Source organism: Balaenoptera ricei, chromosome 2 (genome assembly GCF_028023285.1).
Source record: "Balaenoptera ricei isolate mBalRic1 chromosome 2, mBalRic1.hap2, whole genome shotgun sequence".
NCBI classification, from domain to species: domain Eukaryota; kingdom Metazoa; phylum Chordata; class Mammalia; order Artiodactyla; family Balaenopteridae; genus Balaenoptera; species Balaenoptera ricei.
This window is the reverse complement of record NC_082640.1, coordinates 138,807,589-138,831,580: the sequence shown is the minus strand read 5'-3', so window position 1 is coordinate 138,831,580 and position 23,992 is coordinate 138,807,589. Positions and strand designations below refer to the sequence as shown.

The 23,992-nt window shown below is 45.0% G+C and overlaps 1 protein-coding gene and 2 long non-coding RNA genes across 8 annotated transcripts in view; 2 read left to right on the top strand and 1 right to left on the bottom strand.

Moving 5' to 3' along the window:
* Positions 1-4,741, top strand: part of PYGL (glycogen phosphorylase L) — a 57,243-nt gene extending 52,502 nt beyond the window's left edge. Inside the window, exon 21 of the mRNA XM_059914203.1 lies at positions 3,853-4,741. Within this exon, the coding sequence (XP_059770186.1) occupies positions 3,853-3,865 (13 nt within the window). The 3' untranslated portion in view covers positions 3,866-4,741. The remainder of the gene's footprint in view (positions 1-3,852) is intronic.
* LOC132359713 (uncharacterized) lies at positions 443-13,702 on the bottom strand. 4 transcript variants are annotated; one of them, XR_009500909.1, is made up of 4 exons: positions 13,536-13,702; positions 8,642-8,783; positions 7,656-7,756; positions 443-679 (listed from the first exon to the last, which is right to left on the bottom strand). It is a non-coding gene; the product is annotated as an uncharacterized LOC132359713 (long non-coding RNA). The 4 variants fall into 4 exon arrangements; XR_009500910.1 differs by having other exon boundaries at positions 447-528; XR_009500907.1 differs by lacking the exon at positions 443-679 and adding an exon at positions 2,380-2,726.
* Positions 13,703-15,750: 2,048 nt separating this feature from the next.
* The window catches only part of LOC132359710 (uncharacterized), a 40,975-nt gene continuing 32,733 nt past the window's right edge, over positions 15,751-23,992 (top strand). For all 3 annotated transcript variants that reach the window (XR_009500904.1, XR_009500906.1, XR_009500905.1), the window contains exons 1-2: positions 15,751-15,890; positions 16,898-17,006. This is a non-coding gene — a long non-coding RNA (uncharacterized LOC132359710). The remainder of the gene's footprint in view (positions 15,891-16,897; positions 17,007-23,992) is intronic.

The following is a 23,992-nucleotide window of genomic DNA, read 5'->3' as shown; positions in this document are numbered from 1 at the left end:
GTACATACGCGAAGCAGTGACTTAACAGTCAAGTAAACAGTACAAAATGCAACATCCAGAATGAGCATCTGATGAAAGCTCTTGACCCTCAAATGTGCTTAGACACAAAATTTTGCACAGGATTTCAAGGGGTTCCACTGGCCCTAAACAAGAATGCTTTCATTTAAAACTCTCAAGGAGAGTTCTGGAATGGGCTTCAGTGTCATAGATAGCCAGAGAGCTATACCCTCCCTTGTATTACAGACAGGCACGCTGAGGTGTAAGGTCACTAGCCACACGTGGAACCTGAGAGAAACCATCTCCTAGCTCAAGGGTCCTCCTGCTGCTCACTGCTGCCTATAATATGACACTAGCGCCCCAAGGACCCACCTAAGCACCCCTCTTCAGACCCCACTCACCCTGTTCCCAGAGAGTGGCCCCAGAGACACACAGGGGTGGTACCATTTCTCGCCTCAGTCCACTCATAGACACAAACAGCATCCGCAGTCAACCCATCCTCCGTGGGTTTACCCATCGAGTCCCCGAACCCTGGCAGCAAGGAAAGGCAAACACAATATCACTGCCTCCAAAATGAGGGCCATCAAAAGACCCCTTCTTACTGAAAAATCTTTGTACACTGTTCTTAACACATACCTCTGTAGTCAACAGACAAGACATGAAAACCACCGTCACTCAGCACCTAGATGACAAAGGAGCTGTTATCACTTTAATTAGGAGATGTAAACAGAAAAGGTGGTCTCACCTCCTCAACACTTCCATAATCCTGATGATGATGATTTAATAGGTAAGGAAAAATGCGTTTCTGGAGTCTGGTGTTTGACTTCAAACTTGAGAAGATCAGGCTCAATGGGAAAGAAGGAAAGCAGCATGGCAGAATAGGATCACACAGCCTGGGTCACACCCTGGCTCTGTCACTTACCAGCTGTCTGACCTTGGGCAAGCCACTTAACATCTAACTGTGTAAATATATTCTGAGAAGTGAAAAATAATACCTTCAGGATTGTTGGAAGATTGCATGAGATGATGTATTAAAGTACCTTGGTACATAGTAAATGCCTTTTTTAGGAATTCCCTGGAGGATAAGAACTCCACACAGAGTTGTAGTAGAAGCAAGCAAATAACGGGAAGATATTTATATTAAGTATGAACAGATAAAGAGTTAATATTGATCAAAAGTAAAGACATCACTTGATTACATGAAACCACTGCCAGCTCCAAATAGATAAATGAGAAAAGAATATAAAAACATAATTTTAAATGAAAAAATAATACAATGATAGACGAAGAGAAGGGAGATAAAAGGGGACAAAAATTTACTGTGCAGGCAGGTACTTTTAAATCTTTACTTAATTCTCACAACAGTCCTACAAGGTATGTATTCTCCACATTTTACAGAGAAAGAAACCGAGCCTTGGAGAGCTTAAGTAACTTGTTCACAGACACCCAAATGGCCAGCCGCAGAACCAAGATTCACACCTGGGCCTGCCTGTGTCCAAACATTGTGCTTCCCCTACTACTGCATAGATGTGAGAGACTGAACTTTAAATACAAGCTGAACTAATGATGAGGAAGTAAATGAAACTTTTAAACATCTATTTAAACTACATTCCCTCCAAACAAGTTATCCAAGACACAGGGCAGTTCAGCATCCAGGGAAACGGGAACATCCATGTGTTTGTGGTGCCATAAATTGAAGAGCCACTTGACAATGCAACTCAAGCAACAGATCCTACTCCTAAGAATTAATCTCCAGGAAAAAAAATTCCAAAAGAAGAATAAACTAACTGCTTAAAGTTTTCTGTAGCAATACTATTTTAAAAGAATTTAGAAGGAGAAAAAAAAAAAACTTGTATTAAATAGCAGTGAAATATTTAAGTAAATAAACAATTGTCTATAAATATAATGGAGAATGATCACCCTTTAAATTGGTAATTATGATGACTATGGAAAAACACTGAAGAATATTTTTTAAATGGTATTAAGTAAAAGAGCACAACATAAAGTTATATAGAGATACAATCAGTAACATGAAAAACTTTATAGAGATAAAAACTAGGTGGGAATGCAAATCAATGAAAATAGCTCTGCTGGGTGATTGAAGTGATGAATGAATGAGAAAGGGGGAGAGAGGGAGGGAGGAAGGACAATTTAATAACAAAGTTTTAATTTTTAAAAGAAATCGCCTATGCAAAGGAGAAAATGAAGAGCTAGGTAAGTTTGGTCAGGCTGGGAAATGATGACTGTGGTGTGTGTGGAATCCAGAACCTGCCTGGAGGAGGAAGTCTTATCATACCATCCCCACACACCCCACTCACCGCAAGGCTGATCTGGCTACTTTTCACACCTACACCTACAACTCTTCTTCTTTTTTTTTTTTTTTTTAAATGATGGTGACAATATTTGTTTTTTCTAAATTTTTTTAAAAATTTATTTATTATTTATTTATTTATGTCTGTGTTGGTCTTCGTTTCTGTGCGAGGGCTTTCTCTAGTTGCGGCAAGTGGGGGCCACTCTTCATCACGGTGCGTGGGCCTCTCATTATCGCGGCCTCTCCTGTTGCGGAGCACAGGCTCCAGACGCGCAGGCTCAGTAGTTGTGGCTCACGGGCCCAGTTGCTCTGCGGTATGTGGGATCTTCCCAGACCAGGGCTCGAACCCGTGTCCCCTGCATTGGCAGGCAGATTCTCAACCACTGCGCCACCAGGGAAGCCCCTACAACTCTTCTTCCTGTGCACACAGGAGACATACAATTCACCTTGGCCAACAGCAGGGAAAAAAGTACACGTTCCCACAGACCTCAGCACCACACCATCCCACTTAGGGAAGTACAAAGAGTGGAGCTCAGGGTGGAAAGCAAACCTAAAAATTAATAGACGTCATCACCCCAGGCAAAACTGCATCCAGCCCACCACTCCTCGGAGTGATGAGAGAGGGGAGTAGACAGGAGGGGATGGCCATGTCTGAATAGGGGAGGGAGGATGAAGAAGGTGCTGGGGTGCTGGGCCTGGCAGGATTCCGGGCCCCACTAGTGCTGTGAAATCAGGAAAGGGCTCTGGAGTGGGAGCTGGCTTGTGGGAGGAGAGACCAGGTCTTGGGATCAATAACTAGACAAGCAGCTGAATCACCTAAGGGAGAGATTACTAACTACCCGAGGGGAGTATGGGAGGGCATAAACAGGAGCCCGCCAGCCAGCTCTCAGTCAGATATGGTGAGGTGGAGAGCCTGCCATCTTCCTCATGCTGGGAGATGCAGGGGCTGCCCCCCAAAAACTGGAGTCTGTAGCAGGCTGGTGAGGACACCAAGGTGTGGCCACCTTCCCTCGGCCCAACCTTTTATGGGGCTGAAGAAGGGCCTGAATGACTTAAGAGAAGACATTCTACATCTTTATCCCATACCACCAAAAAGGTTGTTTCTGGTAGAAGGAGTGGTTTTTGCACTTAATATATTTAGCAAATAAATTCAACTCCATCTGGTGATGAAAGGAACAAATTCATTAAAGTGTTTGGGGCCCAGAGATGTTCACGTCTGTTTTGATCCCCCAAGGTCAAAGCTGGAAGAGAAGTCTACTCATGGGACTTTAGGCCCAGACACCACAAACCCGCCCTTACCTCCAGGAGCTCTCAGGAGATAACCATGCTGAGGGCAGAGGAAGACCTTAGGGCTGTAGCCCAGAAAAGAATAAATGGAGACATAAAATCGGTGCCTTGAGGCCCCTTCAGACATACCTTTACTAGCTCAAGTCTTTGTAGAGGTTTAAAAAAAAAGAGCAAGAATTAGGAATTACAATGACAAATTCAACAAAAATCACTATCGTGCTGCTGGCATCTGATCTCACGCCTTTTTTCTTTTTCAGGTTAGACAAATAACCAGGAGAGAGGCCAATGCTTCTTGGTGTCATAGCCCACGCGCCTGTGTCAGCGTGAATGACCCACAGCGCCCCTCTGCTGCCGCCTTCCCCCAAGTGAGCACCGGCTGCCTGGACCGCTAGCGCTTCTCAACGTAAGCATTTGATTGAACTGCTGACAATCCCATCTGCTTTCACTGCTGCACAGCAAAACCTATTTCTAAGAATACTTCTAGAAGCTAAAGGAAAATAAGTTCCAGAAAGTGGCTTTTCAGAAAAAGGGATGATATAATCAAGTTCACTAAAGGAAGCTCTGCCTGCACCCTGTCCACTCTGCCATGAGGTGCAAGATGAAGTGAAGGAGAGAGACTCACAGCCCTGGAGGTACAAGAAATACTTTCTTCCAAAAGAACCACAGTCTACTCTCTATTAACCACATAAAAGGGAGATAAAGATGATTCAAAAGGCAGAGGATTCTTTAAAAAACCATTTGAATTTGTTTCAGAGCCAAGTTTCTTCTTAAACCTTAGTGGGTCATGGAGCCCTTTGAACATGTACTTAAAGCTATGGACCAGCTGCCCCGAAAAATGTATCCACTCTTCAAATTTTGTGTACAATTTTGGGTTGGGAGTTTGTGAACCCTCTGGGGCTTCTATGGATGCCAAGTATAGAACCACTGTTTTCATCAAGGTTCCCTGTGATCTGTCATTTGGCCTCCTTCCAGCTCAGTACTGCTGAGAGCAAGCTGAGACTTCCGGGCAGGAGACAGAGGAAGGTGCAGCTGACCCCAAGCCAGGAAATCTGGGATAACTGAGGGCAAGAGCGGATTCACTCAGAGGGCAGACGTGACTATGTGATTCACATGACCCTTTAAATAAAAATGCATTGTAACACCGTGCCCAAGTTTACACAATCAGAACAATGTTAAGCAATGTTGAAAAATGTTGATTTCACAGGAAATCTCTGTAAATGTGACCCTAAAACATACACCTCAAGAAAGCCCCTTGAGCAAAGGCAAGTCTTGAGAAAGCCATCGTCTGACACAAAAAGACAGTGAGTAAAAGAGACAGAGGCAAGGGAGCCGAGGGGCAGATTCCAGACCTTGTCACTGAGTTTGAAGTGTCCTCCCAGAGACAGAGCGAGGTCTGCGGGTCTCTGAGGCACGTCGCCCCTCCCCCATGCTGAGACCCGCCGTCACAGCCAATACTCATCACCCACCATAATGACACAGGCCCACAGAGGGCCTGGCAGCGCACCAAAGGAGAGCCGGCCTTCTGGGAGGTACTCTTGGTTACCAAGCAAGGTTGGGACCACAGAGAGCTGGCTGAGGCATCAGTATTCCAGACTAGGATTAGTCAGGGGGCCCCCAGTACCCGTGATCAGAATTCCAGGTGATCTCTCCTAGGGAATCCATACTTTTGATGAATAGGATTCATGCCAAATAAATGAATCTCCACGTGGTTCCGTGAGAAGACCACGGATGTGGAAATTGCTCTTCCTTTTCTCCATACCTCATGCCTATTCCCTCTCCAGTCGTCCATGGATTTGATCCATCATTTCCGACACTCTTAGGGAGTAAAGGAACCACTGCCTTCTTTGAAATCAGTATCCACATTTTGGAAGTTAGTTTCCCTTTCAGTTAAGGATCCACATTATTCTACATATAGAATATATAGATTATTTTTTTTAAAAGAGAAGCCTATTGCCAGAACACCCTCAAATTTCAACAAAGGGAAAAAAATATGTGGAGGGATGCTTACAGACCTAAAAACTGAGCTCTGCCTTACATTCCCCCACAGGGCTGAAATACTCTTTCACTCTGTAAAAAAAAAAAAATCCAAGCAAAGGCACTGACTTGTGTTCCGCACTGCCACGAAGATAAACAATAATTGCGTTGCCGTCATGGAGGGCTGCTTCAGAGCGGCTACGGCCCTTCCCTTAGCATCCTCCCAACCGGCAGCTAGAAACTGTGTGCCTGAAAAGCAAGGAAAGGTTTCCGCCAACATGGACAGAGAGAAGATGTCTCTATCCTCGCCAAAGTCCGAAACCCTCCTTGTGTCAATCAGATACATATTTATATTTACATGTTTATATACTATTAGAATATATAATGAATTATTATATGTAGATATTCAATATATTTACATACAAATATTTATCTGCGTAATATATGCACATGGTAAAAATTAAAATATAATGCCACAAACGTCTTATAATGAAAACCACTACTGCCTTACCCCACCTCTCCCATGCCCAGAGATAACCCCTTTTACCCATTTACTGTTTTAGTTCTTCTGACTCCTATACCAATCATGCTTCCAAGACTGCAGTTCTTAGGTGTGGTTTATTGAAATGCAATCCACTGGGTGGAAACAAGTAAAAGATAATAGATATTTGCCGCCTGCTATTGGTTTGGCTGAAGAAACAAACTGGAAACAAAGGGAAACCAGTTTAGGTAGGAGAAAAGAACTTGAACATGAAATTAAGCTGTTCTACTCAAGAAACCCAGTGACATTGTGATTTTAAACACCTGAGTGAGCTCCAGTTCCTCCACCTTGTTAAACCAATGAATGAACCCTGATAACACAAACACTGCCATATGACATGTCACCAGGAGACTTAGAGAACTGGCCATGTGATGATAAATCTTCAGTCCCTCAATCTTTTTTTTTTTTTTTTTTTTTGCCACACCACGTGCAGCATGTGGGATCTTAGTTCCCCAACCAGGGATCAAACCCATGCTCCCTGCAGTGGAAGTGCAGAGTCCTAACCACCAGACCACGAGGGAAGTCCCAGTCTCTCAATCATTTAGAGGCAAAAAGTCTGACATCAAACCCCAAGGCCTCTGTACTGCAAAGACGGGCATTGCTGCCAGCTAGATGAGCCGGTCATGAGGACAGTTGACTCACCAAACAGGGACTGATGGGGCAAGAGTAAAGAATAAAGATGTTTTCAAATTCCAACACTATTAGTGGAACTGTACCCTGCAGATTAGGAAGAAGTTATGTGAACCCATCCATATTGGTTCCTAAACATTCTGTGATCACATGTTTAAACTCAGGGAGATGAAATATAAAACAGGGCACTGGAAAACTGGCAACCAAGAACAAGCAGGTGAACCAAACAGAAGAAAATACTGAGATCAGCATAGCAAAACAGACGGTAGGATGCTCATGGCCTTGATGGACAAGTATTTATGGAGTGCCCTCTGCCAAGCGCTGTGCTGAGCAATGGAAACCCACCAACAAAGTCCCCCACCTATGAAGTTTTTGTCTCATAAGGAAGTCAAACATTAATCAGATAATCACACAAGCACTTACTCAATTACAGTGGGGATAAATGCAGTAAAGGACAAACACAGATTGCACTAACATATGCCGAAAATGGGCGGGTGGGGAAAGGCTTTCCTGAAAATTACCGTTTAAAATGAGACCCAAGAGATGGGTAAGCAGTTAGTTAGGCAAAAGGAGGGAACGGAGGGAGCAGAGAGAGAGAAAGAAATGTTGCAGACAGAGCATGGCTTCTATACACGGAGGCCAGTGGGTCTGGAGCAGGGTGGGAAGGGGGTGAGGAGTAAGGCAGGGAAGAAGACAGAGCCAAGGCACCTGAAAGACTCCACACTCCAACATAAGATACCGGAAAAGCAAATGCAAGCAACTCAAGCTTCAATATAAAGGGAAGATGTGTGGAACAGCTCCTTCCAAGGAACACCGACCTCTCCCCAGGCAAGTAACATAGCACTGCTCACCTCTGCCCTTGTGACATGAAAGCCACACCCACCAAGCACGCCAGGGTCCAATCAGTGCACTCACCAGATTCCCAGAATCACCCTAGGTTCAACTTTGATGTAGAAGTTCACTGTGAGGAATCTTTAACTCCGGTTTCTTTAAATCCACAAGAAATGGTGCTTGGACTGGAAAGTAGAATTCATTATCAACTCCCAGAATCAAATTCCATGTCTTTTAATCACAATCAAAAAAAAGTAATTAGCCTTATGATTGACATGTTTCTAAGTTGCAAGCTACTACACTCAATTCCAAGCAAAGTATTTGGTCTTATAAACTAGGACTAGCCCGCAAAAGAGTTGTCCCCCCCCAAAAAAAAACTAAAGCTAGACTTAAAAATACCACCAGTGTTATAGCCTCTAATGGAGTTTATTCAATCTTCATCCCCGTTTCAAGCGAAAAGCAAAGGAGACCATTCACCTAAAAAGTAAGAGGGTCTAGAAGAAGGTAATGAGTATTTTGCTACTTAAGTCATGAGTTACTTTTTGCACTAAGTAAAACATAGTCATTAGCCATAAGCCACGAAATGTCCAAGATCAACATACACCTGGAGACATGCAGGTGAGAGCATCACCTGTGCTCTAGAAGAACTGTGTGTTGCACTGACTAACGCAGCACTTGGTAGAAAAAACACGGGAAAATAGATTTCTCACATCAACCTCTCTCTCTCTCTCTCTCTCTCTCTCTCTCTCTCTCTCAAGGGATACAGCAAGAAGAGGAAGAGAAAAGGCACAGAATACAGGAAGCAGTAAGGTATACAGACGAATAGCCAATTTGAAGACTGAGCTCCTGAATTGAAACCCTACCCAAAAGGCCATATTTTTCTATCTATCCCAACAGTTTGCAAGGATTCATCCTAGACCCCAAAGCCAATATTAAGTAGGTTTCAGACCATTTAAGACTAGCCACAATTTTATAACTGACATATCTTTTTCATTATGCCATAACTGTAAGGGCAGTAAGTTCTCTATTTGGGAAAAAAATATAAAGGGAAATTCACAAAAGGTACATACTCACAAAAGTTGAAAAAAATCAACATGTGCATCAGAGGAGGGAAAATATGTTCTTTTAATGATTTACTTGTAAAGCTGTCACACAGAGTGGCAATTTTTCTTCTGAGTGTTGAACAGGAGTATGGGAAAAATCTGTAAGATACTGTGAAACAAACAAGGTATTCAAAATCAGTCCAAGTGTTGTCTTGGTTTGTTTCTCCTTTTAACCTCCAAATCAGATTTCACAGACTGACAGTGGGAATTACAGGCAAGTTGGCATTTAAGCAAAATCCTTTACAGAACTGTATGTAATTAGGGCAGATCCAGACCAGGCACTAAGGGAGAACCAGGAGAGGAAAGCAATAAGTCAGGGCCCCTACCAGCTGCTCAGAAAGCCCAGGTATGACAGGACAGGACGGGAGGGGACATGGATGTACTCGAGTCAGACTTGTCTCCCCACTGTACCCCACAGAAGGCCAAGGCTGGACCCCGAAGTCATCAGGAAACAGGATTCAGACTGTTTTAACAGTTGCCCCAGTTTTCAATCACATCACAGTTCAGTGCTGTATGTGCTAGCTATTATTAGTATTAGTCTAAAGCAGTGAATGAATAATCGTCAGATTCCCACCCCCACCCCCCTTTCTGGCTGGGTCTTGGGAAGCAATGAGGCAATGAGACAAAACCCTCACATCTGAGGTGACATCCCCGGTGAGCGGGGCCATGAGGAGCAGCGTGGGGTGCAGGGGAGGACCTGGAGGCTGGACGCAGCAGGGCCTGGTCAGGGAATGGGACACGGGGGGCCGTGCACATCTTGTTCATTCTATCGCCCCCCTGTGACACGAACCATCCAAACTGGGGGCCACCAGCAGACAAGTTATGGTTTGTCCACAAGGGCTCACTCAGGCTACCTCTGTCTCTAGCCACATCTCCCGTGAGGACTGAGTGTCTCCTACCTTTGAGAAACGAGGGACACAGGAGGTCAGTGTCACCACCTCCTGCTCCCAGTTTTTGTCTACATCGTCCATGACAAGAGTCCCTTTCCCTACTGTGAACGGTCAGTGTGAAGACCATCAGTGTAATCAAGTCGTGAGGCTGTAGGGGATGGAAGGCATTTCTGATGCACTGTCTCCCCTGCCCTGATTCCTCTGCTAGACCAGAGGCATCTTAGAAGACAACTGTTATTACCTATACTTTGCAGATGAGGAGGCTGAAAAGTTAAGGACCCTTCCCAAGGTCACACAGCCAATGAACGGCAGAGCCACGTGAACCCAGGTCTGTACAACCCGAGTTCCATGGTGATCTCCAATGAGCTGTCACAGTCCTGGTCAGTTCTACTTGTCATCCTTGAAGCAAAAATGAGCCCCAGGAACAAGGCTGGGCTCTGGTAAAATTCAGCTCTTAGAGTTGTTTCAGGATCCTTTTCTCCCCTTCTGCACCCTTGCTCCTCTCAGGGTCCCTCCTCCCTCCCACTTTCTTCCTTCCTGCTCCCGTATCCTCAGAAGATAACCAAAGTCATCAAAGAAAGACCTCTAAAAAAATTCTCCCTCAAGTGTTAATAACTTAAAAATCAGGGCACTTATACATGTTTGGAAAAGGCATGGAGGCAGAAGATAACGAATCTCTGATGAATTCCCAGCAATTCTGCTGGGAGTGGAAAAGATAAGCAGGCTAAGGGTGACGGACAACTCTTCAAATACATCAGCCACGGGCAACTGCCTACACATAAAATCAGCAAGAAAGAAACGAAAATGATTGCTTCATACTTTAAAATAGCCTCCATGAAGGCGGCGGGAAGCAGAGGATATGGCTGTTCTGATTTTAGAGATAAGAAATCAAAACCCGGAGAAGCCACTTTGAGCCACAGATCAAGCCCAGACAGATGAGCAGAACTGAATTCTTATGCTCCCTTCCAGTTGACTGGCTCTGGCTTTCTTTTTCCTGACTCTCTGAACTCCCACTATCCTGCCTGTTAGTCTCCTGCTAAGTTACCTTTTGCAGGTAGCAGGGTGCTTGGGAAACAGGGGCAAGAGACGGAAATATGTTTCTGTTTTTAAAGAATAATTCATACAGGACCCTTCTCTCAAATAGCTCAAGGCACTTCTGTGAGAATCGCTGCGGGAAGAGAACAGTGACCACATCCCTCACAGCATCAATAATGCACAGCGGCTCCTTTTAACTAGGGGGCTGTCAGTTTGACTTCCCCTAGATCAATAGGGGATCAAAAGTCACCAGTGGCTAATAGACCTTATTTGAGCGGAGGATGCAGTTTCAGCCCAATCCTCGCTCACGGCCAGCACATCAAACAGCCACCTTGATGCTTTGGTGTTCTTCGCCTGCCCTTTGATTAGCTGTGGCTGTAACTGCACCGCATCCCACAGGGGCTACAGAACCTAAGTGGATGATTCTTACTGGCAAAACCTGGTGGAACCAGCTGCTACAGGGCAAATCATTTCTCCTTCATGCTCAGAGGTACCAGCTTTGGGAAGCCCAACTCTGACCACATTTGGCAAGACAACGATTCCAAATATTAAGACATGCTACACATCCACCCTGTGCCCATTCATCCCGCCAACATGTATTGATCACCAACTCACCAAGCACCAAGTTACGTCTGTGTTCTCCTCCCTTCTTTCCTTCCAACCAAATCCTCTCTTTCCTTCACATCCACTCAAGTGTCCCTCCTTTTTCAAAGCTTCTCTAGACAGATCTTCTCATGGTGACTTTTCCTCTTTTCACTCCTCCCACTAATTATAATCGGGGCCTCAGTTTGACCCTTAATTGTTTTCTGATTGTTTTCCCACTATCAGTCCTGTCTCCCCAGTGACAAGAACCACGTGACAGATAATACTGCTTTTACATTCCACTCTGCCTAGCACAGGGCCGAGCTCCATAAATATTCATTGAATGAAAGGTTGAGAACAGAAAGAAGAGTGTATTTCTTTCGTAAGGGAGAAGGAAGCAAGGCTTATTGGTAGCTTTGGGGGACAGGGGAAGGGATTCCTTCTCTGTTTTGAATTATTGATACAACTGAAAATTAATCAATGAGAGCTCCCCAAGAGCAGAGGTTTTGCCTGTTTTATTTATGGCTGTGTGCCCAGGGCCTAGATGAGTGCCTGATAGGGAGTGGGGTGTCCAATACTCTGGGGAGGATGGATAAGTTTATCAGCCTTCTCATGGGGATTTTCTAAGCACTATCTAGAAAAGTAAAAACTTGGGATGAAATAGGGAGAAATGAAGGGGAAAACAGCCCTTCGGCTTCCCCCAACTTCTTTCCTGAACATGGTTTCCATTTTTCTGATTTGAAGAAAATCAGTTGCAAGTGGAGATTGACTTTCCTGGGCCCATCCATCTTCAGAAGCAACTACATCTGCTGAGGCTTTTGTAAAATAAATAAATAGGTCCCCAAGGCATTAAAAAATAATCCCTGAAAACATCATGGTTAAATGTTCTCCCTGAGTCTCACAACATATCACGATAGATCCACAGCTACAGACTGTTCCAGATGCACAGCAAGCCCTCCATGAATGTTTGCTGAACTAACCAGGCTCCAAGTAAACGAAAAGGACTCGGGGTGCTGGATATCAGTCTGTGCCTCAGCACGGCCTAAATTAGATCAGTAATTTTCTGCTCAGATGAAGAAATGCCCAAGGATTTTATTCTTTCACGAAGCATCTCGAGAATTATTTTTAGTAACTACGAAGGCAAGTAAGGGGCCCCAAATCCCCATCTCCACTCCACTATCAACAAAGTGGGCTGTTCTCTAAAAACGTGAACTGCAGCTTTGATTCTCTACCAAATAAATGTTAAATAATCCAGCCATCCGCTAAAAGGTGGTAAATGCTAGCTTTCCCAGAACAACCGTATCTGGGAGGTAAGGCCCGTGATGGTGAAAAGTGCGGCCAGTCAGGACATTCTGACCGGTGTTCAGATCCAACACAGAAAGGGGGCTCCGGCCTGCACCGCTGGGCCAGGAGAGGGCCGCTCCCTGCTTCCTGCCCTCAGCCACAGCAGGAAGAGAAGAAAGGACATTGGTGTCTGTCTTCACCACTCAGACATTCCAAAGTGAAGTCTCCTGTGCCTGGATATGATTTTTGGATATCTTGTAATCAGCAAAAATTTAACAAAGCAAAACAAAGGAATAGAAAGAAGAAAGGTAAACAAATCTGTCAGTACCTTCCCACACCAACAAAACAAAACAAGACACGCAGTCTTTTGGGTCCAAGGTCTCCAACCAATACCTGGCTTCAATGCAAACAAGACTGTTAGTACATTGCTGGTCGATTGAGGCAGTCTAAGATTACTGCTCAAGCCAAGGATTCATGGAAGGAAGAAAATGAAAAACCTGTGCTGACCTACACATTTCACATTTAAAGGATATAAGAACTCGGCACAGGCAAAGATGCCAAGTTATGGTTTCAATGTACCATTCATCTCTAGCATTATGGAGAGGTGTTCTTTACACGCCAGACGCGTCACACTCAGGGAGGTGGCCTTCCGACCCTTCTCCATCTACACAGATAGGCCCTTGTCCTAACAGAATGCCTTCCAAGACTACAACACCGATTATTACTGTCACTATTATTATTTTTTAAAATCCGTCCTGCTGTTAGTAAAATGTCAAGGCAGATAAGAGATTGGCACAGGAACCTGAACCAGCTTTCTGGAATCTGTAGTTCAGAAGCCCCAAAGGGATATAGGTTCCTGAAAAATCAAACGCGCGAGTCTCGCTGGCGCGGGTAGGGGTTGGGGCTGAGGATACAGCCGTCCAAGAGCTCTGGGGGCCTCCGAAGCCCCGGAAGTCAGCGCTCGGCCACCAGCCCTGCGTCACCGCCCGGCGGTACCCTCCCTGCCGCATTCCGGGCAGCCGGAGCCGGCGGGGCGCTGCCGGGGCGCACAGGGCGCGGCGCGGACTCACCTCAGGTTCCACGCGACCATGTGCCACCACGCGCGCACGCAGCCCTGCTCGTCTGTCTCCATCCCGCGTCGCGTCCGGATCCGCCGCCGCCGCCGCCGCCGCCGCGGGAGCTGCAGCCGGTAGCCCGGAGCCGCGCCCCGGTCGCTCTCCTCCCCCGCGGGGTTGGCGACCCGGGGACCCTGCTGCGGGTGGGGCGGGGCGTGGCCGGGGGCGGGCTGCCCTAGCGCCCCCGGCGCCGCGCGCAATGATGTGTGATGGAAATAAGTGCCCTACTCTTCTAGCTGGCTACGCGCAAACTTATTTTCTGTTTTATTCTATATATGTGTGTGTGTGTGTGTGTGTGTGCGCGCGTGCGCCCCCTGCGTGGAGTAAAATACATTTATTGCTATGGTAGTAATAAAACAAAAGTCTGAGAGTCCCAGCTTTAGAAGCTCCTCCTGAAGGACATATGCTTTCCTCCACTTTAACCCTTCTTTTTTCTTTCTCCCTTTTGTGTTTCCCTTTTTCCCTGAACCTTCCCTTCCCAACCCCCATCTTCTCCCTCTCTCTCCCTCTCTCCTCTCTCTCTCCCTCCCTCTCTCTTTCTCTCTCTCTCTCACACACATACACAAACCTGTCATCATTACTGTAGTAAGAATTTCTTTAGCTCCCTTCCATTGATTACTACCTTATCTGCCCACAGGGTTATGAACTACACAATTACTCCATGTGTCCAAATGCACCACCTTCTTGGTGTTTTGTTTACCTAGCAGCAGGTAGCAGAAACCTCCACCTCCACCCCCCTTGTATCAGGAGTTCAGGCTTTGAAAGGCTTGGCAGGGATGCGCTTGCATCGTGCACTGTCTCCTGGAGCAGAAACCGTCCTTCACCGGAGCTGTTCCAGGGAAGCCACGGGGCAAAGTGTGAGGGCAAAGGGGGACAAAGGGAACGAGGTTCCATTTGGAACCAATTTGATGCCGGCACCAAGACTTCATCTGGGAGGCACGGTACAACCTCCCCAGAGGGGAAAAGTGGTCTCTCATGTGCCTGAGCTGTTGGGCCTTTGCCAGCTGAGCAGAGGTCCTAGCAAGGACTGCCAACCCACAGAAAGTGCGTAGGGACCCATCGGCTTGGGGCAACGGGCCAGTCTGGAGGAAAGCACCGACACCTTTCAAGAAAGGGCGGTTCCCTTCGAGAACTAGGCCATTTCAGATAACTGGTCAGACAAGGGGGAACTTTGTGCACCTCTTCTTGTCATTTCTCTAGGAATGTCAACTTTTGGAGGCACATCAAGACAGAAGAGGAATCAGATTAGGAAGGACCAGAGGAATCTGAGCCTGCCTGATGAACCAGCTGCAGCTGGGTCACACCCTGCATGATGAGAAACGTTAAAGCCAACGTCAGATTCCACCCCCGGAGTCATCCATGAAATGGGTCTGGAATCTCATAGAACTTATTCAGGGGAGCTCCGGAGGATACGCTGGGCCATGCCCCATGGAGGTGGAGGGGTCAGAGATGGCAAGAACAGGGGGAGGAGAGAGCAGCAGCTGCGTTTGGTCCCAGCTTCTATTTCCATCTGTTTATTCAGGTTGAGAGGTCAGAGGCCCACGTGCTGGTTGAGCAAACAAAGTTGTAAGTCCCAAGTCTAAGGAAATGGTTGAAATGCTCAGCAAAATCTCTGAAGTTAGAAATAACTGTGGCCCAGTTTTTTTTTTTAAAGACTGTATAAATTAAAACTCTAGGAGAAATCTTTCCCCAGCATTAATAGTCCCTTTTCAAACGTCACATCCTGGAAATCAGAGAGCAGAGTCTCTGAAATGATTTGGCAAAATCTGAAAAACAAGTGATTCATTTATTTTTTAAGCACCTATTTCCTGAGTACATTTTGGGTGCCAGGTACCACATTTGGCGCTATAGGGATACAAAGCAGGATCCTGCGTGGTAGAGAGACTTACCTAAAGATAAATGATAACACAAAATAGGGATGGAAGAGTGCCCTCAGGACAGAAATCAAGTAAGATGGGGGGGAGGGGGCGGGGCTGCCAGGGCTTGGACGTGGAGAAAGGGGGTGACTACAAAGGGACATTTTAGGGTGATGGAAATAGTCTATATCTCAAGTGTGTCGGTGATCACATGACTGTACGCGTTCACCAAAATTCACTGAATTGGAAACTTTCCAAAGGTGAATTTGACTAAACATAAATTATACCTTAACAAAGCTGACTTTCAGAAAAGTGGCCTGGGGGGAGGGGCTGGGGTCAAGATGGCGGACTAGGAGGACGCAGAGTTCGCGTCTCCTCACAGCTAGGGTACCTACCAGGCACCGGTGGGGGACCACGGACACCGAAGGGGTCGGGAGGAACCCTCTGCGACCGGGTAGGACCTGGGACATGGGGGGAGTGAACGGGGAGGAGAAGAGGAGGCGGGATGGGACTGGCGCCCCTGAGGGGCGGCTGGGGGAGGGGAAGGGATCCCACGCCCGAAGAGGGAAAGTGGGGGACCACTGAGAGGGCAGAGGATCAAAAGGGAGCGTGGCCAGGTTTCCCCTGCCCACTTGGGCCCCTGGGAGCCTGCTGAGATCCCGGACCTGATCCTCTGCCCACCGAGGACCCTTCCAGCCACGCGGGTCCTGAGGGAGTGGGAGGGAGGGAAGGGGGAGCAAAAGTAAAGGCCAGACCAACGGGACCAGCACCCCTGAGGGGCGGCTGGGGGACGGGAGGAGTTCCTACACCCAGCGGGACCCACCTATGGTTAGGGGTCCAGCAGGACCGGGGAGGCCCTCGTCCTCATGTTACCGTATGCTAACACGTATGTATGGAATTTTAAAAACTGGTACTGATGAACCTACTGGCAGGGCAGGAATAAAGACGCAGACGTAGCGAACAGACTTGAGGGCACGGGGGGGGGGGGCAAGGGGAAGCTGGGATGAAGTGAGAGAGTAGCATTGACATATATACACTACCAGATGTAAAATAGATAGCTAGTGGGAAGCAGCTGCATAGCACAGGGAGATCAGCTCGGTGCTTTGTGACCACCTAGAGGGGTGGGATAGGGAGGGTGGGAGGGAGATGCAAGAGGGAGGGGATATGGGGATATATGTATACATAGAGCTGATTCACTTTGTTGTACAGCAGAAACTAACACAACATTGTAAAGCATTTATACTCCAATAAAGATGTGAAGAAAAAAAATAGAAAAGTGACCTAAAAACGTACAGATAAACTGCATAAACAACCATGTCCTTTCTGATGTCATAGAAATGAAAAGACAAAGCTGTGGGTACAAATCCGTCAGAAACCAGTAGTTGAATGTTGTTTGCGCTTCTAGCAGAAAAAGAGATCTCATTAGAGATAGATTAATTTTACCACCTCAATTTATTCTAGAGAAAATGAATGGGGGATAAGAACGACTGTCTCTCAGCTGCCATACAGCTGTTGGAGGTAAACCACTGATGATGGAGCATTTGAGGGACGAAAAACTAGCAAACAACAGGTAACTGATTTTCCATTATTTGGAGAATGTTTTTTCTTGAAAAGAGAGTATTTATCCACCTTGAATTTTCTTCTTTTTTTACTGAGATATAATTGATATATAATATAATATTATATTAGTTTCAGATGTACAACATGATTCAATATTTTTATATATTTTGAAATGATCACCATATTAAATCTCATTAATATCCATCACCACACATAGTTACAGTTTTTTTTCCTGTGATAACTCTTAAGATCTACTCTCTTAGCAATTTTAAAATATAAAATACAGTGTAATTAACTATAGTCAATCTGTACATTACATCCCCAGGATTTATTTATTTTATAACTGGAAGTTTGTTTTGTATCTTTTGACTCTTTCATGCATTCATCCATCCCCATCCCCACCTCTGGCAGAAACAACCAATCTGTTCTCTGTATCTATGAGTTTAGGTTTTGTTTGTTTGTTTGTTTTTAGATTCCACATATAAGTGAGATCTTTATCTTTTGTCTTTCTCTGACATTTCACTTAGCATAATGCTCTCAATGTCCATCCATGTTGTCACAAAAGGCAAAATTTCCTTCGTTTTATGGCTGAATAATATTCCACTCTGTATATATACATATATGTATATCACATTTTCTGTATCCATTCATCCATTGATGGTCACAGCTTGTTTCCATGTCTTGGCTACTGTAAAGCTACAATGAACATTGGGGTGCATATATCTTTTTGAGTTAGTATTTTTGTTTCCCTCAGATAAATATCCAGAAGTGGAATTGCTGGATCATATGGTAGTTCCATTTTTAATTTTTGAGGAACCTCCATACTGTTTCTCATAGTGGCTGCACCAATTTACATTCCTAACATCAGTGCACAAGGGTTCCCTTTTTTCCACATTTTCGCTAACACTTTATTTCTTGCCTTTTTGATAACAGCCATTCTAACAGCTATGAGGTGATATCTCATTTTGGCTTTGATTTGCATTTTCCTGATGATTAGTGATGTTGAGCACCTTTTCATGTACTGCTGGCCATCTGTGTGTCTTCTTTGGAAAAATGTCTGTTCAGATCCTGTCCATAGCTTTATTGAGATACAATTCACATATCATAAAATTCACCCTTTGAAAGTGTACAATTCAGTGGTTTTAGTATATTCACAGAGTTGTGCATTTATCACCACTATTTAATTTTAGAACACTCTAATTCACCCCAAAAGGAAACCCCATACCCCTTGCTGGGTCATATGGTAATTTTATGTTTAATTTTTTAAGGAACTTCTCAACTGTTTTCCAAAGTGGCTACATTGTACAATCCCACTAGCATGAGCCCTACATAAACTACTGCCTTGCGTTTTCCCATTCTTGTCCTTTTCACCCTTTCTCAACTTTCCATACACAGATGTGGGATATTGAAAACAAAACAAAACAAAAACACAAAAAAACAGATGCTGTTGAGATTGAAACGAAACATTAAAGGGAAGTTTGAGGATAGTCCCAGAAGACAGGAAGTGAGTCAGATAACTAACTTATTCAGATCATTTATTTTTCTGTGTTGTTTAGGTTTTGTATTGTCTTAGCCTATATCAGATCTAATTTATAGTTACATATATAACTATGTATAGTTATATAGTTAGATTATAGTTACAAGAGTGGATGTTGGGTTATTCTCATGGTCTTGGATTTGAGCATGTTGATACGGGCTTCCTTTTAGCAAAGGAGGTGATTTCTTTGAGAAGAGAGAGTGATAAGAGTTGGACTAGAAGTGCCTGAGTGCCTTCTTTCTTCCAAAGAACCCTGCACTTTCCAAGGCATAGCCCAGAGGCTCTCTTGTTCCTTGGCAAGAGATGGAAGTTGGTTTTCCCATGTATCTTTGGAAGGAGTGAGCCAGGATTAAAAGCCAGGGGTGAAAACTCCCTCCTACATCTCTGGATGCTCCTTTTCAAATTCCTCCGGCCAGTCCTTAAAAGTTAGTTGTTCTGCAGGCTTCCTTCATAGCCCTGCTTCTCTTGTGTTATTTCAGTGTGTCCAAAATCATGTTCAATTATTTTAATTGTAGCTCTAGGCTACACACAGTAAAATAAGTTCCTTTGTCCAGGATCTCATGTCTCAAAATCGTTACTTGGCTAATGTTCTTTGAGGATCTCGAAGAAGGAGGTATAGAATGCAGCTTGTCGCTAAATTCAGCTCCTCCCCACTCTCCTTCCAAACCTGTTCCTCTTGCAGGATTCTCTCTCTTGAAGAACAGCATCAACACACACCAAGTTTCCCAAACCACAAACTTGGGACTCACCGTTGATTCTTCTGCTTCCCTTAGGCCCAGAATTCCCTATAGATGATTTCTTGATGCGATATCTATTTATTTAACACATATTTACAGAGCACATTTTATAAAGTATCTGGCTTGGGAAGCTTACACGCTAATTGTAAGGACAGGGCAGGATCTACACAGATGAAAAGCTAAATACCAACATGAGATGTGTCACCAGATAATAAATGAATGTGTATTACAGATAATGTAATGCTGCAGGCTCAGGGAGAAACATCTTTTTAGGCTGAAGAGGTCAAACAACGAGTTCAGGGAAGTACTGTTCTGTCGCTTAGAAACAGCTTTGGAGATGGGAGATTATTTTATTATTTTTTTCAAATACTATTCATTTATTTTATTTTTTAAAGTATATATTTTATTTTATTTTATTTTATTTGGTTGTGGCAGGTCTTAGTTGCGGCAGGCGGGCTCCATGATGGCAGCTCGCCAGCTCCTTGGTTGTAGCATGTGGACTCTTGGTTGCGGCATGCATGTGAGATCTAGTTCCCTGACCAGGGATAGAGCCCCGGGCCCCCTGCATTGCAAGCGTGGAGTCTTAACCACTGCACCACCGGTGAAGCCCCAGGAGATCATTTTAAATGGCTATCCAGAAGGACCCATAGAATGTTCAAACTGGAAGATATAAAGCAGCCATTTGCCAATACTCTCATTTTACATAGAGGTAATGAGACTCAGTGACACCAAATGATAGATGTTAGGCTGCATTCATTCAGTATTTATTGAGCACCCACTGCATGCAAAGGCACAGAACGTACTACACTTACTCAAAAGATCAGGCAAGGTGAGGCTAATTCTCCAAGGGCACCTGGATCTTGTAGGAAACTAAACCTGTGTCAAAGTGTCCCAAGGGGCAGGGCTGTGATGGCAAAGTGGTGGGACCAATTGATAGTTGTAAGCTGGGTTATTTATTGGTCCTTCCACTAACCCTTCAAAATAAAAGAATTAAAATAGTTCATCACAGGTTAGTTATTTCTGCTTTGTGAGCAATCAGGGTGAAGGAATTTACCACCACCTACAGTGTCCTGCTGTCTCATTAGATATCCAGGTAGGAGATTCTGAAGCAATCTTTACCCTGTCCACTCGAGGGAAGGTGACAGCGGAATTCTTGTGAAGTGGAAACACTGTGGTTGATTTCAGGACGATACAGACTGGGAGGTGCGGAGAGTCTCATCACCAAGGATTTTTTTTTTCTTCTACTTGCGTTATTTTTTAAATGACCCTCTAACAAATTCAGAGTAAGGGCACTTCATGGTCCACGTTCCAGCCTTAGGGAAAACAGTGACATGGGGCTTTTACTCCAGAGGAATTCATACAGGAAAAGCTAAAAGCTCAGGGAAGAATATGTAAAAACATCTTCTTGAAAATGAAGGCACACGCATGGAGAAAAAGTGTTGAAGACCGGAAAAAAGTCACAGCTGTAGAGAAATAAACAGGAACTGACTTTCCAGTCCCAGAAGACTAAATGTTTCCAATTCTGGGCTTTCTGGATGCCAGACATTAGTTTGAAATTATCTATGCCTCAGTTTGTAGAATCCCCAAAGACAGAAAAAAGCCTTGCTTCCTTAGTTCCCCTGTTCATGCCCTGAGTGTATGTGTGCTTTCAGCACAGCTTGAAATTAGCGTATTTTTTCATCTTTGCCTTTAGTTTTTTAACAAGCAGGGAGAGACCCAAGGGGACCCGGACTTGCGTGCACCTTGGACTGCAAATCCGTGTCGGGTAGCCTGAGGCGGGTCTTCCTTATCCTCACCCGGGCTGGGCATGCGTGGAACAACCCGCCCCTAGAAAGGAGTTTTAAAATCATATTATGTAGTGTGAAATGAGATCATAGATATGAAAGCTCTTCTTTGAAGTTAAAAAAATTTTCAGCCCACAAATGCACAGTATTGATATTATTTATTAATGAATGTATTTGATAGTCCCTTTGTCCGGTTCCTAGCCATATTCAAATGCATTCATTTAAAAAGACAATCATCAGCATTATGGCTTACAGACTAACATAGAAATTTAATTACTAATAAATACTAATATACACACAAATGGACGCCCTGAGGAGGCCACACAGCCACTCTCTTCTACTTCTTCTACTTCAAGGAATTCAAAATTGATGTCAGCAGGAGATTCCCTCCCTTCCTTATAGTGCGTGAGACAAAGGAATGTAAGAGGTTGCGGGTGGGGCGTGCCCCTCCGTCTCCTGCCTGCGAAGCGTCAAAGAGGATGGGAACTCCCAAAGGGGCCCACCCAACCCAGCAGTCACAAATGACTTAGCAAACACCAGCTCATTAATCCAGACGTGAGTGTGAGTAGTATTGCGGAGGTGGCCTGAGAAACAGTTTTTAAGCAGAAAGGCTATAGTGTTTAACAGGCAACCCTACAGTCTTGCACTATAGGAATTAGGAATCCTTGTGTTTGACGTTACTTGTCCAGTTTGGAACAAAATATCATGCACGCAGGCTACCTGTATCCCCAGCACCTAGCATAACACCTGGCACAAAGCAGGGGCTCATAAGTAAATGAAGGAGTAATTGAATAATTGCAAAACTTGAATCTATCTGTACAGCAGCCAGTCCAGTGCCACACAATTCTGATCTTCCCATCGCATGTATTCTCGATAGGCCCCTCTGGCATCCTCTGATTCAAATCTATAAAATTCTGAACTGCATGATGATAGGAAGGAAGAATCCAAGACTGGAAGGTCTACTGTGGAAGCCGTCGCAGGGTCCACTGCCTTGTTCTCACCTTCCCCACCCGGAGCCAACTTCCCAGCTCAGTGTAGCCATCATGCCCCGCACTACCTTTGACCCATCTGAGGATTCGACGGGTATTGCTTCTCTTGTGCGATCCCACTCAACGAGCATTCATCAAATGCCAACTGCACGTATTACACCCTGCTAGGTACTGTGGGGGAGAGCAGAAATATAAGATCAGGCCCCTGATCTCAAGAACTAACATTATAGTTAGGAAGACTCTTCATTATTCTTCATTGATTCTATAGACATTTTGAGCTTAGTACCATTCTAAGTGCCTGGGATTCAGTGTTGACAAGACAAATATCTTCCTTGCTCCCATGATACTGACATTCTAGAGGGGGAAGACAAACAATCATACAGACAAATAAATACATGACAAAAATTCAGATAAGTGCTACCAAAATGAAAGCAGGTCATAGAGAAACTATTTTATCTGAGATCTTAGTGACAGGACTTGAGAGCAGACTTCCAACCAGAGGAAATAGTAAGTTCAAAGTCACCCAGATGAGAACACAAACTTGAGTGTTCAAGACCCAGCCAGAAGCCCAGGGACAATGGGAAGAGATAGGAGACAAAGCGGGGTAGGCAAGGGCCAGCTCACGGAGGTTGTGTCCTTTGCTACTCAAAGTGTGGTCCACGGACCAGCAGCATTAGCATCACCTGGGAGTTTGTTTAAAATGACCCCCAGGGCTTCCCTGGTGGCGCAGTGGTTGAGAATCTGCCTGCCAACGCAGGGGACACGGGTTCGAGCCCTGGTCTGGGAGGATCCCACATGCCACGGAGCAGCTGGGCCCGTGAGCCACAACTACTGAGCCTGCGCGTCTGGAGCCTGTGCCCCGCAACAGGGAGGGCTGCGGCAGTGAGAGGCCTGCGCACCGCGATGAAGAGTGGCTCCCACACCACGATGAAGAGCGGCCCCCGCTTGCCGCAACTAGAGAAAGCCCTCGCACGAAACGAAGACCCAACACAGCCAAAAAAAAAAAAAAAAAAAAATCCTTCCCTCTACTTTAAATTAAAAAAAAAATTTATAAAATGACCCCCAATCTCAATTTCCTTTCTTTTACAGCCAAAGGAGTATCAGCTTCTAGATGGCATATATCTGCCTACAATAAAGACCACTTCTCCAAACCTCCCTTGCAGATAGTTGTGGCTATGTGACATAAAGGGAGTGATAGATATGACTTCTGGAAATGTCCCTAAAGGGCATGTTTTCTTCTTTCCTGCTCTCTGGATACAAATTTAAAGGCTACTTCTCCAGCAGCTATCTTGGACCATGAAATGTCTTTGAGGATGGAAGCTACCCAAGGCCAAACAGCAAGCAGAGAGCCCATGTCCCTGCCCTGAAAAGGCCTTACCAGCCCTGAACTGACTACCTGTCAAACTCCTGAATATAAGAAAATAAGAAACTTCCATTTTCCTTAAGCCACTGGTTTTTTGGATTTTTCTGTTACTTCCAGCTGAACTCAATCCTAACTAATTCACACTCTTTATCATTATTTCTCTTATAGAACTGTACATTTCCCCCAACCTTTAAGTAAAATCAATAATCCAAGAAGATATACTACATTTATCCTGTAGCTTCAAAAAACTCCCACTAAGCCCTGACCCACCCCCGCTCCTCTACGGTCACACATACAGCAATCGAAGCACCATGGTCCCAGCTGGACAGTGGCAGGGAGGGTGGACACAGCAGAGGTCACTGGTAAAGGCAAGAGCACAAGGCCAAAGGTCAGCTTGAGCTCCAGGTCATCTGCTGCTTCCCTCCTGAGGACACTGAGGGAAATGGACCCCTCCAGGCTGAGCTGCTAAGCCTCAAGTCTTGGTGGCATTGGCCCGCCTACTCTGAAACGTCTAAGATTATTAAACAATCAACAGATCTCTTGCTCTGTTGAAGCGACTTCAACCTAGACTGATAAAACACTTCAC